The sequence below is a fragment of the Melozone crissalis genome, unplaced genomic scaffold, assembly GCF_028551555.1.
Source record: "Melozone crissalis strain CALT ecotype California unplaced genomic scaffold, PUWL_Pcris_2 ptg000042l_1, whole genome shotgun sequence".
Lineage (NCBI taxonomy): Eukaryota > Metazoa > Chordata > Aves > Passeriformes > Passerellidae > Melozone > Melozone crissalis.
In genome coordinates, this window is record NW_026535820.1 from 5,006,189 (window position 1) to 5,022,888 (window position 16,700).

General features: G+C 40.5%; 1 protein-coding gene across 1 annotated transcript; it reads left to right on the forward strand.

Annotated features, from left to right (window-relative positions):
- The first annotated feature begins 286 nt into the window (after positions 1-286).
- Positions 287-16,326, forward strand: VCPIP1 (valosin containing protein interacting protein 1). The gene is made up of 3 exons (XM_054285256.1): positions 287-3,110; positions 8,098-8,184; positions 11,117-16,326. The coding sequence occupies exons 1-3, from the start codon at positions 422-424 to the stop codon at positions 11,986-11,988; spliced, it is 3,648 nt and encodes a 1,215-aa protein (XP_054141231.1). The 5' UTR covers positions 287-421; the 3' UTR covers positions 11,989-16,326.
- The last annotated feature ends 374 nt before the right edge of the window (positions 16,327-16,700 follow it).

The following is a 16,700-nucleotide window of genomic DNA, read 5'->3' on the forward strand; positions in this document are numbered from 1 at the left end:
GACTACGCTTCCCAGCAACGCCGCAGGGACTCGCCCCTCCCCCGCCCTCCCACTCTCCTCCGCGTGGCATCACGGACTTTGTAGTCTCCCCTTAGCACGTAGATCCCTTCCCCACATCGGGCCTTGGCGGCGAACGAAACTATCGCTCCCATCCGCCCCTGCAGCGCCGCGCGTGCGCCGCCGGCGTGGAAGTGCGCGAGGCCGCGGCGCTGCGGCCACTGAGGCGGCCGAGGGGCGGTGAGAGCGGCGGCGGCTTCCGCGTCGGGCGGGGGGCGGCGGGCGGCGCTCGGTACCGCACGGGCAGCACCGGCACCGGCGGCGTCTGAGAGGCGGCGGTCGTTGTCAGGCGCGCAGGGAATGCGCCTGTGAGGGCGGCGGAGGAGCGGGTGCGGGTGAAGCCCGGGCGGAGAGGAGCGGAGCGATGTCCCAGCCCCAGCAGCCGCCGCCGCCGTCCCCTCAGCAGCAGCCGCAGCCGCCGCCTCCGTCCGCCTCCAAGAAGCGAGACCGGCGCATCTTCTCGGGCACCTGCCCCGATCCCAAATGCCAGGCGCGGCTGTTCTTCCCGGCGCACGGGCCGCAGGGCAGCGGCAGCATCGAGTGCACGGACTGCGGGCGGCGCCACGAGCAGCGGCAGCTGCTGGCCGTGGAGGAGGTGACGGACCCCGACCTGGTGCTGCACAACCTGCTGCGGAACGCGCTGCTGGGCGTCAGCGGCGCCGGCCCGCCCCGCAGGAACACCGAGCTCGTCAAAGTCCATGGCCTCTCCAACTACCACTGCAAGCTCCTGGCCCCCATCCTGGCCCGCTATGGGATGGACAAGCAGACTGGCAAAGCCAAGCTCCTCACGGAGATGAACCAGGGAGACATCTTTGACTGCTCCCTCCTGGGCGACCGTGCCTTCCTCATCGAGCCAGAGCACGTCGAAACCATGGGTTATGGGAAGGACCGCTCCGGCAGTCTCATCTACCTGCACGACACCCTGGAGGACATCAAGAAGGCCAACAACAGTCAAGAATGCCTCATTCCTGTCCACGTGGATGGAGATGGCCACTGCCTTGTCCATGCAGTCTCACGAGCACTTGTTGGCAGGGAGCTGTTCTGGCATGCTCTCCGAGAGAATCTAAAGAAGCACTTTGAGGAGAATCTGAGCCACTACAAGGCACTTTTCCATGACTTTATTGATGCTGCAGAGTGGGAGGATATTATCAATGAATGTGACCCTTTGTTTGTTCCTCCAGAAGGTGTGCCAATGGGCCTTAGGAATATTCACATCTTTGGTCTGGCCAACGTGCTTCACCGGCCTATCATCCTGTTAGATTCCTTGAGTGGAATGCGAAGCTCTGGAGATTATTCAGCAACATTCCTCCCTGGTCTGATACCTCTGGAAAAATGCATGGGGAAAGATGGCATGTTGAACAAGCCGATCTGTATTGCGTGGAGTAGCTCAGGGCGTAACCATTATATTCCTCTGGTTGGAATAAAAGGTGCTGCTTTACCTAAGCTGCCTAGGAAGCTGCTTCCTAAAGCCTGGGGAGTTCCTCAAGACCTCATCAAAAAGTACATCATGTTAGAGGAGGATGGTGGTTGCATTATTGGAGGAGACAGAAGTTTGCAGGATAAGTACTTGATGAGGCTTGTTGCTGCAATGGAGGAGGTTTTCATGAGTAAACACGGTATCCACCCCAGTCTTGTAGCTGATGTGCATCAATATTTCTACAGAAGGACTGGTGTCATAGGGGTCCAGCCCGAAGAGGTCACTGCAGCTGCCAAGAAAGCAGTGATGGACAACCGCCTTCACAGGTGCCTCATCTGTGGGGCTCTCTCAGAGCATCACGTTCCCCCAGAGTGGCTGGCTCCTGGGGGGAAGCTGTATAACCTGGCAAAAAGTACTCACGGCCAGCTAAGGCCTGACAAAAATTACAGTTTTCCCCTGAACAGTTTGGTGTGTTCTTACAACCCTGTGAAGGATGTGCTGGTACCAGACTATGGCCTGAGTAATTTGACTGTCTGTAACTGGTGCCACGGTAACCTAATGCGTCGCGTCAGAGAAGATGGGTCTGTTTTGTATATTGATGGAGACAGAACTAATACTAGGTCTTCAGGTGGCAAGTGTGGCTGTGGCTTCAAGCATTACTGGGAAGGTAAAGAATATGACAATCTGCCTGAAGCTTTTCCTATAACTCTAGAGTGGGGTGGAAGAGTGGTGAGAGAGACTGTGTACTGGTTCCAGTATGAAAGTGACACCTCTCTGAACAGCAATGTGTACGATGTCGCCATGAAACTTGTTACCAAGCACTTCCCCGGTGAATTTGGTAGCGAGATTCTGGTGCAGAAAGTTGTCAACACAATACTGCACCAAACTGCCAAAAAGAACCCTGATGATTATACCCCTGTAAATATCGATGGTGCTCACGCCCAAAGAGCTGATGATGTACAGCAAGGACAAGAGTTAGAGTCGCAACTTCCAACCAAAATAATTTTGACTGGACAGAAGACTAAAACTTTGCACAAGGAGGAGTTGAATATGAGCAAGGCTGAGAGAACTATTCAGCAGAACATTGCGGACCAGGCTTCTGTAATGCAGAAACGGAAAAGTGAGAAATTGAAACAAGAGCATAAAGGGCAGCCCAGGACTGCTTCTCCCGGGGCTGTCCGTGAGGGGCCCTCGTCTGCGCCCGCTACACCAACCAAAACCCCATATTCTCCAACATCTGCAAAGGAAAAGAAAATTCGGATAACCACCAATGATGGGAGGCAGTCCATGCTTACCTTGAAGTGCACTACCACCTTCTTGGAGCTCCAGGAAGGCATAGCAAGAGAATTTAATATTCCCCCGTATTTGCAGTGTATTCGCTACGGCTTTCCTCCAAAAGAGCTTCTGCCTCCCAAAGAAGGCATGGAAAACGAGCCTGTTCCTTTGCAGCACGGTGACAGGATTGCCATAGAGATTCTGAAGGGCAAGGAGGAAGGCAGGCAGGCTGCCTCAGCTCACTCAGCCCATGCTGTGAAGCACGAAGATGTTGCTGTGACCAGTAAGATCTCATCAAAGGATCTGCAAGAGCAAGTTGACAAGGAGATGTATTCACTCTGTCTTCTGGCAACGCTCATGGGTAAGGCTAACTTTGTGTTATTCTTCAGAATTGTGTTTTTAAGTAGAAGATAACATGTTGCAAGCTGTAGTTACATACACATTTCCCTTTTTCTTAAATCACCTAATCTTGTAGCTGAAAAAAAAATCCCTTATTCCTTTATTAGAAGAGCATTTAATATGCTGTCAGTGACTTTTGGAAATGTATATATGGGGTATATGAGCTATTTGTTCTTCTTTTGCTACAAAGTCCTCTTTCAAAAATTGCTGTTTAGAGGTGATTGCATTGCCTCTGCTGTCCTGTCTCTCTGTTTTTCCTGCCTCTCATTAGGCACACTTTGGAAGTGTATGTGTGAAAGCTACAGACTTTTTTTCCCTACATCTCCCTCAGGTTCAGGAAATAAATTCAGAGCAGGGGTGAGAAGAGGATGCTGAGTGTCTGCTCATTGGAAGTTTGAGGAACAAATTTTCACCCTTGTAGAGGAGGAAATCCTGACATTTGGCCCCACAGGGAGTTGTCTTGGTTTAAGCATATCAACTTGGCATTTTCTCCTTAGATAATCCGTTAGTTTTAAATTAAGATCTGGTCTTTTTAAAAATTTAAGGAAAGTACTATTTCAGAATATAAACAGAGAAGAAACTGAAAGAATCTAAACATGGATCTGAATTCCAAAGGTTGGACATAGGGTTGCAAAGCTACACTTATAAATTATCAGTCATGTAAATCTGACTGTGAATAATTCAAGACAAAAGGACTTTTCTCAGGTGCCTGTGTTTTTTATTTTCCTTTTTGAACTCGGGAGACTTGGACCCCTGTTTGTGTATTTTGTTCATCAGGTTTCACAGTTCTTGCTGCTTTCTGGCAGGAAGTAGAGCTGTAATTATCATACATTCAGCTCTACGAACCAGTTGAATAGTCATGTTTACAGGGTTTTTTGTGGGAGCCTTCTCTTTTGCTGGAGGGATTTGGTGTGGCTAAAGCATGTGATGTTTCAGAAACGAAACAATTACGTAATCACAGAGTGCTATGTCAGAAGTTCATCAAGCAGAACTTTGATTCTTTTCCAAGTGTGATTGTTTACTACTGTGTCTTTTACAAGATAGTCTGCTGAATCATTACTCCCCTCGTCACACTGACATTCACACCCCAGTTCCAAAGTGCAGGAAAAAGTTAGGTTTAAAAGTTGTCTTAACTTTTAGATGAAGCTTAAAAGATGAAGCTTATTTCCTGTCTGCAGGAAGTACTGCTGGAAGTATAGTTATTGACTTAAAAAAATTTGGCATGCTTTAAAAATATCTTGATGTGTTATTAAGGTGTGTTATTATTTCACCGGTGCTTATCCATAAACTGTGAGCTGATCTTTGTGTGCAAGAAGGGCTTTTTGTCTTTGCCATCACTACTGCTGGATTCTGCTTTAAGAGCACCAGTTAGAATAGAATTTATCTCACCCTTCTCTGGCTGCATCCATAGTGCATTACTAATAGAAGTAAAAGCAGCAGCAAGTGATAAACCTACCAGTTATAAAGCCTTATGCAGCTACTGAATAAGTTGCTGTCATTATATCATAATTTTTCTCATTGGGTCTTCATTTTCCTTTAAAAATACTTGTGAGAGAACTCTAGTCACCAGACTGTTCACAATTGTGATTTTTCAACAGATTAGCTAACCTTTTAAGTCCTTGGACTTTCTTAGGGGTGGCAATTCCTCAAGGTGGGATATTCAGCCTTTTTGAGACAAGAAGCCTTAGTTTATTTCAACAGCATTTCTGTACTGCTAAAACTGCTGCAAAGATCTGAGAGGCAGCTTTGTAACTTGGTTCTGCTAAAAACATTCCTGTAATGCAGTGAGATTAGAGTGTGTAGAGGGGAGATGCTGTTGTGATAGATTATAGCTCATTGGGCTGGACACACTTTTCTTTTCCCCAGTGCCTGTAGCGGAAGTGTGTCTTCAGACTTCCATAATTATTCATTCTGTGTGATTAAAACATTTGCTTTCGCACAGAGTCTCCTGTAGAATTAAGAATTTTTCTTATTTCAGCTACTAGATTTTTTCTTTTCTGGTCTCAGTTACTTATTAGAATTTTAGATCATGTTCTTAAGTTTTTCTGTGTATAATTTTTAAAAAAGCCCTGGGAAATGAAACACTGTCATTTCTGGACCAATTAACATATTATGCATGATTTTTTGTAAAGCTTTCTCTTCTTCGTTTTTTTTAGCTCAAAATGCTAGAATTCTGTAGGGAAATTACTAAAGGAGTTGGAATTTTGCATTAACATATTTCAACCATTATATTTTAAACCAGATTTATTTACATTCCTGCAGAAGCACTCTAAATATGTGCACGCCAGATATGAATTTATTTTGATTGGTTTGTTTTTCACTGATGAATTCATCCATACACAAGGAATCAAAATAGCCAGGTTTAAATTTAATGTATTATGTGATACCAGGATTTTCATGGAATTAAACAGCTTGCTTTGAAGCCAGCTGAACTTCCCTATAACATATGTTTATCAATTGAGTTTTTTATTTGTGTTGCACTTTGTGTGTTCTCTCTGCTGTCTGAAGTGACAGTCCTGGGCTTGCAGCAGCTGCAGGCTAACTTATATCAGTGATCAAGGCCTGTTTGTGGGTAGGACAGTCTTGATTTGTTCCCATACCTTAATGTTCTGGGATTGGGGTCTGGCTGAGGAAGTGTGTACTGGAGTAGGAACAGTATACTCTCTTTCATAAATGTAGTATCTTGAGGGAGTTTTTAATCTAACTAAGTGTTCATCCAAATTAACTTGTGACCTATAAACATCTTGCTACCATGGCAAACAAATCCAAAACAAATGGTAAAACTCAGCTAGCAACAAAAATGTGCAAACCTCAAATGTAGTTTAGTTGAGTCACACACACTAGTTCCTCTGATCTGGGAAAGTCCAGTTGTAACTCTGGGCTTTTTTTGTCTTCCAGTGGGAGATGTCTATCAAAACAGTGTCATTAGTTTGTATTTCTTTCAGTGGCTGATGCTTTTGTATTGTGAGCCCTGCTCTCCATGCTTTCCTGCATGTAGTACTTGTTAGTATTGCATAAAAGGCTGTCTAAACAGTGATGCTTCCCTTGTGCAAGGCTTGAAAAATCATGCCCAAGCAAATCTTTCCTTGGAAAATGTCAGTAATTCTAAGACTGGACTTCTTCTTTATGTCCAGTGGTTGTCTTGTGTAATGAAAGGGAGTCCTTCAAATAGTAATGGATTGCTCAATGCAGCAGTAGAGGAGTCCTTAGTATGGAGTCCTGCTGGCTGTGGCCTCTTCAGGCTTCAGTGCACTGAAGCTGTATCCTGATAGTTCTCAGCAGCTGTATCCTGATAGTTGTCAGTGCAGTGGTTGTTTTGATTCCTGTGGGCAGTGTTTAAGCCATCAGGGAGGCTTGGAAGAGGCACAGCAGCGATGCTCTGGAGGCACTGTGTACAGGAAGGTGCATTTCAAATTGCCAATGAGAGTAAGGACACAGGTGGCAGTGACAGAAGACTTCCTTCAGTAGATCATGGAAAATAAGAAAGAAGAGCAGTTGGTTTATTACTTCAGTGTTCATCTTGGAAGCAAAGGCTGAATTTGTGAGCTTGATGTGCGAATGAATGCAATGAACCTGAGCATATATGGTTTGAAGGAATGTTTTCAAAATTAATCAGGTGATATCAGTCTCATGTCTTTAAAACATCCAAAGTCAGACTGTGGTGAATGTGCAGTGTACTTTTGTAAAGTGAATGGGGGCTTGAGTAATGCTTGCATTGGAGAGGTGAGTGACAACTGTGGGGGAGCAGATGAGCAGGGAGTCCTGTGCCTCCTGTGCTATTTTATTTTATTTTATTTTCCCTATAACAGCAAGCAAAGACATATTGGTGGTCATATTTTACAGCCTCACTCATTCCAGCTTTCTCTATCCAAGTAGTACAACCAGTTAACTGTAGCTGAAGATTTACATTTTCCAATCTTAATAGAAATTTGAGAGATGTTGTTACTGAGATTTCAATCCCTACAGAAGGGGGCAATTTCTGCCTAAAATGTATCAATATGTTCCTTGTATATTTGATAGAAAGTGGGGAAAATAATATTTTTTCTGAAAATGTGTATGCACAATAGTTGTTCCTACATCAGGAGGATAGAATTTATCAGAACTTTTTACTGCTTAGACAGCTACAGCACATGTCACTTCTCTGAAGCAGGTAAGTGGTTAGCAAAATAAGGAAAAGGGTGTAGGGAAAATGCAGATCTGAAATGATTGAGCAGGTGCTGTTAGGTCACTGATATTCCATCACTGTAACCCAATTTTTCTGTTCTTTATATTCCTTTCCTTATGTAGTCTAGGTTGGTTTTTTCCCTCTCCCTGGCATTTAAAGTTGTCACATTTCAATGCCATTTTTGGCGTTGTTGAGGAACGCTGGTTATACAGGACTGCCAGGGCCTCATGGTTGGTATTTTGTTTCTAACTCTCAAGAAAAGCAAGGTACAGACACAGCTTCTATGCAGCTGCCTGGGTGCTCGTTTGTGTCTCAGCTGCAGTATTAAGTCTACTGTGTCACAGCTGTGAAATTGAGCTCTGATTTTTGAGAAGGTGTAGGGATATAGAATTCAAGTTTTAATGAGCAAGGATATGTGCTTGAATTTTGGAAATGTGTTAGTAATTTCCTAGTTTAATGTGGAAAGCAGAGGTAGGAGGGGAATGGAGACTCATGTTTAGGGCTTGGCAAAGAACCAGGAGCTGGACCTTGGATCAAATCAGATTTGGGAACCTTTGTTCTAGAACATGTAGGATATTTGACTGCAGACAGTGGTATGTTTTTCTAAAAGTCTTTCAATGTCCCAGGCTCATGTTCTGTGCATTTGCAATAAAAATTCAAATTCTTAATTGCATAGAAGAGAGTGAGGACTCCACTTTTGATTTAAGGAGTTACATTTTCAGCCATTGTCTATAATATGAAAATACAACTGTTTAATTTTAATGTTTGTGTTTGATTTTTACAGGAGAAGATGTTTGGTCTTACGCAAAGGGGCTTCCTCAGTTGTTTCAGCAGGGTGGAGTCTTCTACAGCATAATGAAGAAAACAACAGGTATTTTTTTGGTCTTGTTTTTATTTCTTCCTTCCTCTGTTTCCAAATCCTGAAAACTGTTAATTGGTCTTGAGTCACTTGTAAGCATAAATATATTGTTTTTATTCTATTGATATGGTAAATTTTCATTCTTAAATATTGGAGAAGTCCTAATGCTCCCTCAGACAGACTAAGACTAGGGAATCTGCCTAAACCTATTTCATTGAACTTAAACCTCTTCCTGAAATTTTCACTTCCTGAATTGTACAAACAACTCTTTTTTTTTATTTTTTTAGTGACAATATGACCAAAAAAAAATTAACTGATTTTTCTCTCCATGGCATTTAAAGTTGTCAATAATCTTAATCTTAATAATCTTAATGTTTTTCTTCTATAAAGATCAAACAACAAGAAAATCATAACACCTATTCCTTTACTTCAAGATACTTACTGGATAAGGAGTTTACCTTTCTTGTGCTTCTTAGTAGATATTTTATGCAGGGTACCTAATTTTTTAAGTTTAAATGGTTGGTTACATTTGTTTTACATATTCCTAAGATTATGGTTCAAAAGCAAAACTATCCATCCCCTTCTTGAATTGCTGAATGTTGCATCTTGGGTTCTGTGCAGAATAACCAAGCAAGTAGAGTACATTTGATTTTTAGATGGCTTTAAAAATACTGCCCACAAAAAAGAGCAACTGTTTCTTTAGAGAAGAAAGTACTAAGGAGTTATTTTCTCCCAAAGTTTATTTTCTTGATGAAATCTTTGCATTCACAGTTTAGCTGTAGTGATTTCAGCTATTATAATGGTCCCTTTACTGCTTTCTTGCTATTTGATTTTTTTCTTAGGCAGTTTTATCAACCTTAACTTTACCTTACTTATTTCTGGAAATAAATTTAAATGTGTGATATACTCAATGCCCTCTAACTCTCACTGAATTATTAGCCTGATAATAGAGTTAGCATGCTAAGTATCTTATATGTTTCCTTTTAGTTTTCCTTCTTTTACTTTGCTTGTACAGTAACGAGTGCTGCATTGTTTGTGGAAAGTGAATCAGCTTAAACAGTGCCTGATGGAAAAGGTATTTTTGACCAATTAATGGCTAGCCAGATCTGAAATCCTGAAATCCAAGGAATTTTAACCCAACTCACAGAAAATGTCTAACTTAAAAGCCATTTTCCCCAGCTTACTGTGTGAGAAATAAGGCTGTAGCAGATAATGCCTGCATACAGAGAAGTGCAATAGTTTCAATTACAGACTGTCTTGGTAGGTACAATTCCTATTTCAGCATTAGTACACTTTTACAATTCCAGTATGCAACAATCTGACTCATCTTTCCAGTTTAAGAAGCTGCTTACCTATTTGTAATCTTTTAGGTAATGTAATAATGCACCTATTACACTGGACCTTGGGAACAAAGCTGTCTGTGAAGTGTAGGTACTGTTAACCAATTGAAGCTTGATTTAATACATCTTGTTTAAGGTCCTACTTTGAGATTTTGGGATTGCAGTTTCAGAGGCAGTTTTGGTCAATCATAGGAATTGTTTCAGTTCTCTCTTTTGCACATGAAAGTTGAGCTCCTAAATTATGTACTTAAAATATGTTCTTCAGGCGAAGCTAGACAGGTAGGTGTTTGAGGTTAAATTCTGTTCTGCATTTTGGCTGTTTGGTTATTGGTTCCCATGGATATGTAAAGAAAGGAGCTACATGTCTGAAGCTCTCAGAATAAAATCTTATTTGTAGATCCTCTGCAATTGTGCATATGTGAATCAGAAGCTGTGGAGGATGAGATTAATAAGTAGGTTCATTAGGATGAAAAGAGTTTAATAACTTATCAAATTATTGAATGACCTTTTTCCACTGTTGCTCAGAATACTCATTTTGAAAGCATTGTATTTGGTAATACAGAAATAGAATTTGCTTGTTGTGTTTCTTCCCTTCTGAATAATTTCTGGTGGTTTTCTTCAAGAATTTTGAGAATGAGAGGAAAAATCCCAACAATTTACCTGTTCCTGGCACCTTTTAAACTGTGTTGTTTTCATTGTAGCTCTCCATGCATAGCTGATGGAACTAAAGTGAAGAGAATGGTTGCAGCCAAGTTTTCATCTGCAGATAGCTTTTAACTCACAGAAAGCCACCATCACTGAAGTGATACCCTACTGCTTTTACCACAGCCTGTATGGGACAGAGTTGAAAGAGTTATTTTGTGTTTTATAAACTGTAAAAACTGAATGTTGTCCATTTTTGGCACAAAGAAACTTCAGAACTTAAAATTATCTAGTGAACTCTCAATTTTAACAGACTGGTCAAGTGGGACAATTAAACAGCAGAGCAATAATATTATGCCTTATGTTTATTTTGTAAAGGTTAATAGTTACAATATCTGGGACTACTAAATACAGTAAGCTTGAAACACTTCTGTGAATCTAGCAACACTTCCTCTCAAATAGCAAATTTGAAATTCCTCAGGCTTAGCAGCAGTTAGGCAACCAGAAATCCTACTACAATTTTAACTAGTATGGGAGTAGTCTCAAATAATATTTCTTCAGCTAGTGTTTTGAACTGTTCTCCTTGTCAGTTTTTGGGTTTTGATTGTTGATGTTTTGGTTTTGTGTGATTTTGGGAGTGTGGGTGGTGGTAGTGATGGGGTTTGGCTTGTTTTACATTACTGCAAGCATGGAACTGCAAGTCATAGCAGTGTGGTCATTTTATCTTGTAATAGTACAGTATTGTCTCTTCATCAGAGTCATCACAGAAGGCAGCAGCATCTTTGCAGCATGCTGTGGTTGTTGTATGGCATAAAAGCCTGCGTTTTTTCTCCCACAGTAGTAGCTTTCAGTGTTTGATTTTACATACTTGATTCAGTAAATTTAAATAAAATAATTACTGTGTGTTCAGAGCATGCCTTAAAATACGTTAGCACTTTGAATAACTTTTCCTGTCCTTATAGGTTTGGCTGATGGCAAGCACTGCACTTTCCCACATCTGCCTGGTAAAAATTTTGTGTACAATGCAGCAGAAGACAGACTGGAGCTGTGTGTGGATGCTGCTGGGCACTTCCCGATCGGCCCCGATGTTGAAGAGCTGGTTAAAGAGGCCTTAAGTCAAGTGCGAGCAGAAGCTGCTTCAAGAAGCAGGGAAGCAAGTCCTTCACATGGAATACTCAAGCTGGGTAGTGGTGGAGTAGTGAAAAAGAAATCTGAACAACTACATAACATAACTGCATTTCAAGGAAAGGGTCATTCCCTAGGAACTGCATCTAGTAGTCAACAACACGATCAAAGGGCCAGGGAAACACCACTTTTAAGAAAGCATAGCACAGAAACGGACTTCAGTCCTTCTGCTAAAATTGAGCCTTCTGTATTCCCAGCTGCTTCTGGTAACAGTGAGCTTATTCGAATTGCTCCGGGAGTTGTGACAATGAGAGACAGCAGGCAGCTTGACCCCACTTTGATTGAGGCACAGAGAAAAAAGTTGCAGGAAATGGTCTCTTCTATTCAGGCTTCAATGGATAGACATTTGCGGGATCAGAATACAGAGCAGTCAGCATCAGTTGATGTATCTCAAAGAAAAGCAGAGGCAGTGAGTTCAACTGCTAAAACTGGGAGCTTTCAGGCTGCCTTACCCGAATCATTCTCTGCACCAAGTGGTACTGAACACTTGAATACTGAGTCAACTGATGGTAACATGGTGAATTCTGTGGGAACAACATTCCCTGCAAGGTCTAAAGCACAAAAGGGAAATTCTGTTGAGGAGCTTGAGGAGATGGATAGTCAAGATGCAGGAATCACTAATGCAACTGAGCCAATGGATCACTCTTGATAGGTTAAAATCTAATAAGGGTAGAAGAAATTACTGGTCAAATGTAATGTTTATTGGCTGGGCCACACAAAGTGATTAGTTATTAAATCTTGTATGTATGTCAAAGATTATATCATCTTATTCAGTGCATGATAAGCATGTGATTGGCAATAGCTTTCAATATTACCATACTGCTGCCCAGGCTGGCTCTGTTACCTGTAAATTAGTTATTAGAAAATGCACTGAGATGAATATCTGCTGTACATGTGGGTTCTTGAAAATTCTTTGTAAGTTTTAATTTCTTAGAAGTCTTAAAATTTAAGCCCATGCAAGGTTCTTACCATGCTAGCTTAAGGTTACTGGAAGGGCTAGAACAGGCAAAACTAGAAACCTGGCAAAGTTAATTCTGTCCCAGGTACTTAATTCCAATAAAAAATACCCTATTGTCATAAATTAGACATGCATTTCAAAAAGTAACTGAAACTAAACTTCTGCTCAATTTGATAATGCAGCATATACAGTACTTTTAATTAAACTTTGCTGGCACTTCTCCAATTTAATAACTTTTTCATTCATATCCTCCTCTCAGAGATCTTGAAATAAGTGTAACTTTAGTAAACTGAAGTCTAAGTTCTCCTATTGTCAGTTAGAAAGCAAGTTATAAAAAAGGCCACATAGCATATGATGAAGTTACATTGAATGTGGTGTGGTTATGCCTGGCTGTCTGAGCCAACACAACCATTTTGGTGCTCTCTTGGTAGCATTTCCTCCCAAATACCAAACTGGTCAGGTGGTTGTGCAACTTTTGAGACAATTAGAGTTGGCAATTGCAAGTGAGAGCAAATGTTCAATGGCAAATCCATTTCTTTTAGAAGACTTAGATTGCTAGCATTGGTTAGAAATAGCAAAAATGAAATAACAGCTGTTCTCTTAAGAGCAAATTAACAATTTATTGGAAGGAAATGACTCTCTAACACGCATTATCCTAAAGTGTTTGGTGATAATTGAGCTTTTAGAAGCTCGCTGTTTACTCTGTGGGAACAAGGGATACAAGCTGTTTCAGTGTCTATAAAGACTACCCACCTCTCTCAGCCTCACTTCAGCTTGTGATGCAGATTTCCCTGCATCAGTGATAATAGAGCTGCTATCCACTTAAGCAGTGTGTTCATCAGACCTGTAGTGCTAGTTTTTAAGAAGCAGCCATTGTGCTTGCTCCCTAAGGATGGAATGTGTTTCTGATACTGCACTTTGCTTCCTATCTTCGTAGTCATTTAAATGCACTATTGTTGCTTCTTCTCATGGTAAAATAACATTGAATGGATGAAAAGATCTTAATACAGCTTCAAAGGAATTAAGAGCATTTAAATACTGAAGTCTGTGTTTGTGCACATGTAGGTTTTTTCCAGTTCACAAATGTGGTTTGTGTTGTAGATGTTTGTATTCAGGAAAGTCTCCTCACTTTTTACATTTCTAATCACTTAAACAGTTCTAAGTGTTAGTATGAGAAAATGTCCCACGGGGAAGGATTTATTTTTGTATGTAGAACTGAAATGAAGCAAGTCACTAAAGAATAGCCCTTCTCTTTTGTCAAAGTAAATTAAAATTGCTCTGTTGGTTAACTTTTTATGTAGATGGTGCAAATATTTTATGATTTCATACACTACTTAGAGGTAAAATATAAATACCACATTTTCACAAATAAATGTTAATGAAAAATGTTAAGATCTCAAATTGCTATCCGGTAAGTTAGCAATTTGGAAACTTGGAATGTATGAAGTAATTGGCTTGCCAGAACTGACCTTGCTGATGCACTGATTAACTGGCAGGGCTTATTCAATGAGAAACAGGATGCACATGCAGCACCTGGAAGCCTGCCATGACTTCTGAAAACATTTAGTCTCCCATGAATCAGTCTAGCTCGCTGAAGGCTACATCTATATAGGAAATGTTGAGTAGAGGCTTGTGCTTTGTCACAGTGTTAAAAAAGTATAGCAGTGGCTTGTTCTGGGAAAGAATGTCAATTGGGAGAGGATGGGGGGGAGGAATCTCCTGGATCTCCTGCATTTTAGACCAGGTAACCAATGCTTTGATAGTTTTAACCTTTTCTTTAGGGGAAAAAAGTCTTCCTTGGCTGGAAAAACAATGAGCGAGCAGTGTATATGACAGAATTTCAAGTTTGAAATAAATTGAAATATTTATTGCCCATCATTCTTATTTCAAGGAAAAAATGCTTCTTTCATGCCTTTCTGGTAAGCCTGCAGAAGTTTGTGTGCCTTTTGCTGTGTAAAGAGGAAGGCTTGGTTTAGTTTTGACACACTTCCCATTTCAGCAGTAATTTGACATTTTCCTTCTTATCTAAATAGGCATAGAAACAGATAATAGCTCTGTTTGACTCACCATTAGTGTCATCTCGGGCCCACTCGAGTCGTGTAGAGCAGAACCCTCCAGTTCCTAAAAGAAGATGGTCTCACAGGACTGGTAAAATGTCAGTCACAAGATGTGCTGGTGTGAATTCTGGAAGGCAGGATTGTGCATATTTCTTTGCAGTGTTCTTATCTCACATAGCTTTTCCATGCATTTAATATCAGTGGTTTTGAGAAAGATAGATAGCTCTTGGTGCTCTCAAGTGAAGCTAAACTATGTGCCAGTGAGATGTGACTGGGCAGGAGAAGTGAAATAAAGAACACTGAAGTGTAAGTTGGAACAGATGTTTCATTTTGTTGCTGGCAGTGGGTGCAAATGTAAGTGGAGACAAATCTGTGTGCCTGTCCAAGAAGCACCAGTGTGTTTGTTAGAATTCCCTGTTAGAGTCAGGAAAATGCTGCTGGAGTACAAGGCCAGGGAAGACTTTGGCTCATTGTGGATGAGAAGATGTGTCAGTAGGACTTCTCAAATGTCAAGAATGGTGCCCTTTTCTTGAAAAGTAAAGGCAACCAACCCAAATTCTTGCTTCCAAATTGCCTGTGGAAAGAGGTTGTGGTTTTGAGTACCCACCTTGATTACCTTCTCGTCTGAAGGCCAAGGATCCTCTATGCTGTGTCTCATGGCAAAGAGGACACATCATTAGAAAATCCTAAATGCTACTATGGCTTAGTATGTATAACCCAAAGAAAGATGATTGCTAAAAATACAGGCCTAGTACAAAAATAAAAAAGGGAATGAACTAGATTGCTGATGAGCATATGGGAAACCTCGGGAGAACAGATCAGTTTTCCAAAACTTTTACTACTTCAAATGGCTGGCTGCTTAGTTGACTTTTTGATAGTGCTGTTTCTCTCTGAATTGTTTGCATTTCAGTGAGGAAAAAGAAATAGCAGATTTTCAAATGAAATCAAAGAAGTGTATTTGGGATGTCTTCCCTGTTATAGTCACAAAACAGCTGTGTGCATTGTTGGCTTTGTGAATTCCATGTGGTTTACTAGTCTTGTGCTGGCTGCAAAATACAAGCTAGATGTTGCCTCTGCCAGAGTGCTGTAGCAGTGTCACAGAGGCACAGTGCCACAGGGCTGTGTGCTAACAACCCTGCAAGGCCAAAATACTTGATTTACACTCTTTCATGAAGTAGAATCTGTTGTCATTGTCACAGGGTTAGTGGAGTTGTTTCCACTTTTTCAATGTGCTGAAAATGCTAGGTAACAAAATTCTTGGTATGTTTACAGTTGGGAGAGTGATGCTCGATCTGAGTTGTATGGAAAATGAATGCTTCAAGAAGATGCCACTGTTATCTCTACATTTGTTTGGCTCCTATTTTTAAATATCAGAATCTACATGCTTTTGTAAAATAATAATAATAATATGAATATGAAGTTAATCCTTTTGTTAAAAAAAGCCACAACAGAGAGTGGTTTCTTTGTTTTGCTTGTGGATATCAGTTTAGCTTCATGAAGAAGTTGCTTAAGATCTTTAGAGTGCAGGATTCCCTCTGAGCCCTTATGCCTGTGGTTGAGCAATAAAAGGTTGAAACAAGAGTGGTATTTTCAGAGTTATTTTATGTTTGATGAGGATTATTGCCAAGAATTGAAAGAGTGCACTTTTAGGAGGGAATGCTATTTAAAATGTATAAATAGGAATTAAAATAGTGTATATATTTAGAAAAAAATCTTTTTAAAAAGTAAGTGCTTTACATGTTGAATTAAAAATAAATTAGCATAGAAACTATACCATCTCACAGTACTGGCTGTTATCCAGCAAGGTTTGGTTTGTTCTATTTGTGATTGCTGTACTAATTATATTTGATTTTTTTATCAGTAATGTAACAATAGTGTATTATAACAGTATATAGTGTACTATACTACACTTCACTGTACAGTATTTGGAATTTTCTTTGATTGCTATATTAAAACTATAAGTTGAAACATCTGCTTTGGTTTTATAATGTGTATTTTTATCTAGCCTTTCATACATTAGCTTGTTTCATTAATGCTGATTTGCCTACAAAATGAGTCAGTTGAAAATGTATTAATTTCTGCATTTTGCATATAAATTGCATTACACTTCCATACATGAATACTAGTACAGAGGTTGAAAAACTGATACAATTCTTAGAAAAGTAAAATCTGATGTTACCCATTTTCCTTTAGTAATGGTTCCTTTTCAAAATATTTTTTTTGAGAGAAAGGCTCTTTAAGAAAAAACTTGGGTTTTTTGACCTCATGCTAATCTAAGTATTTCATTGAACACATAGGACCTTTGAATTTGAGAGATTTTTACACCGTGTATGTTTGATATATTTG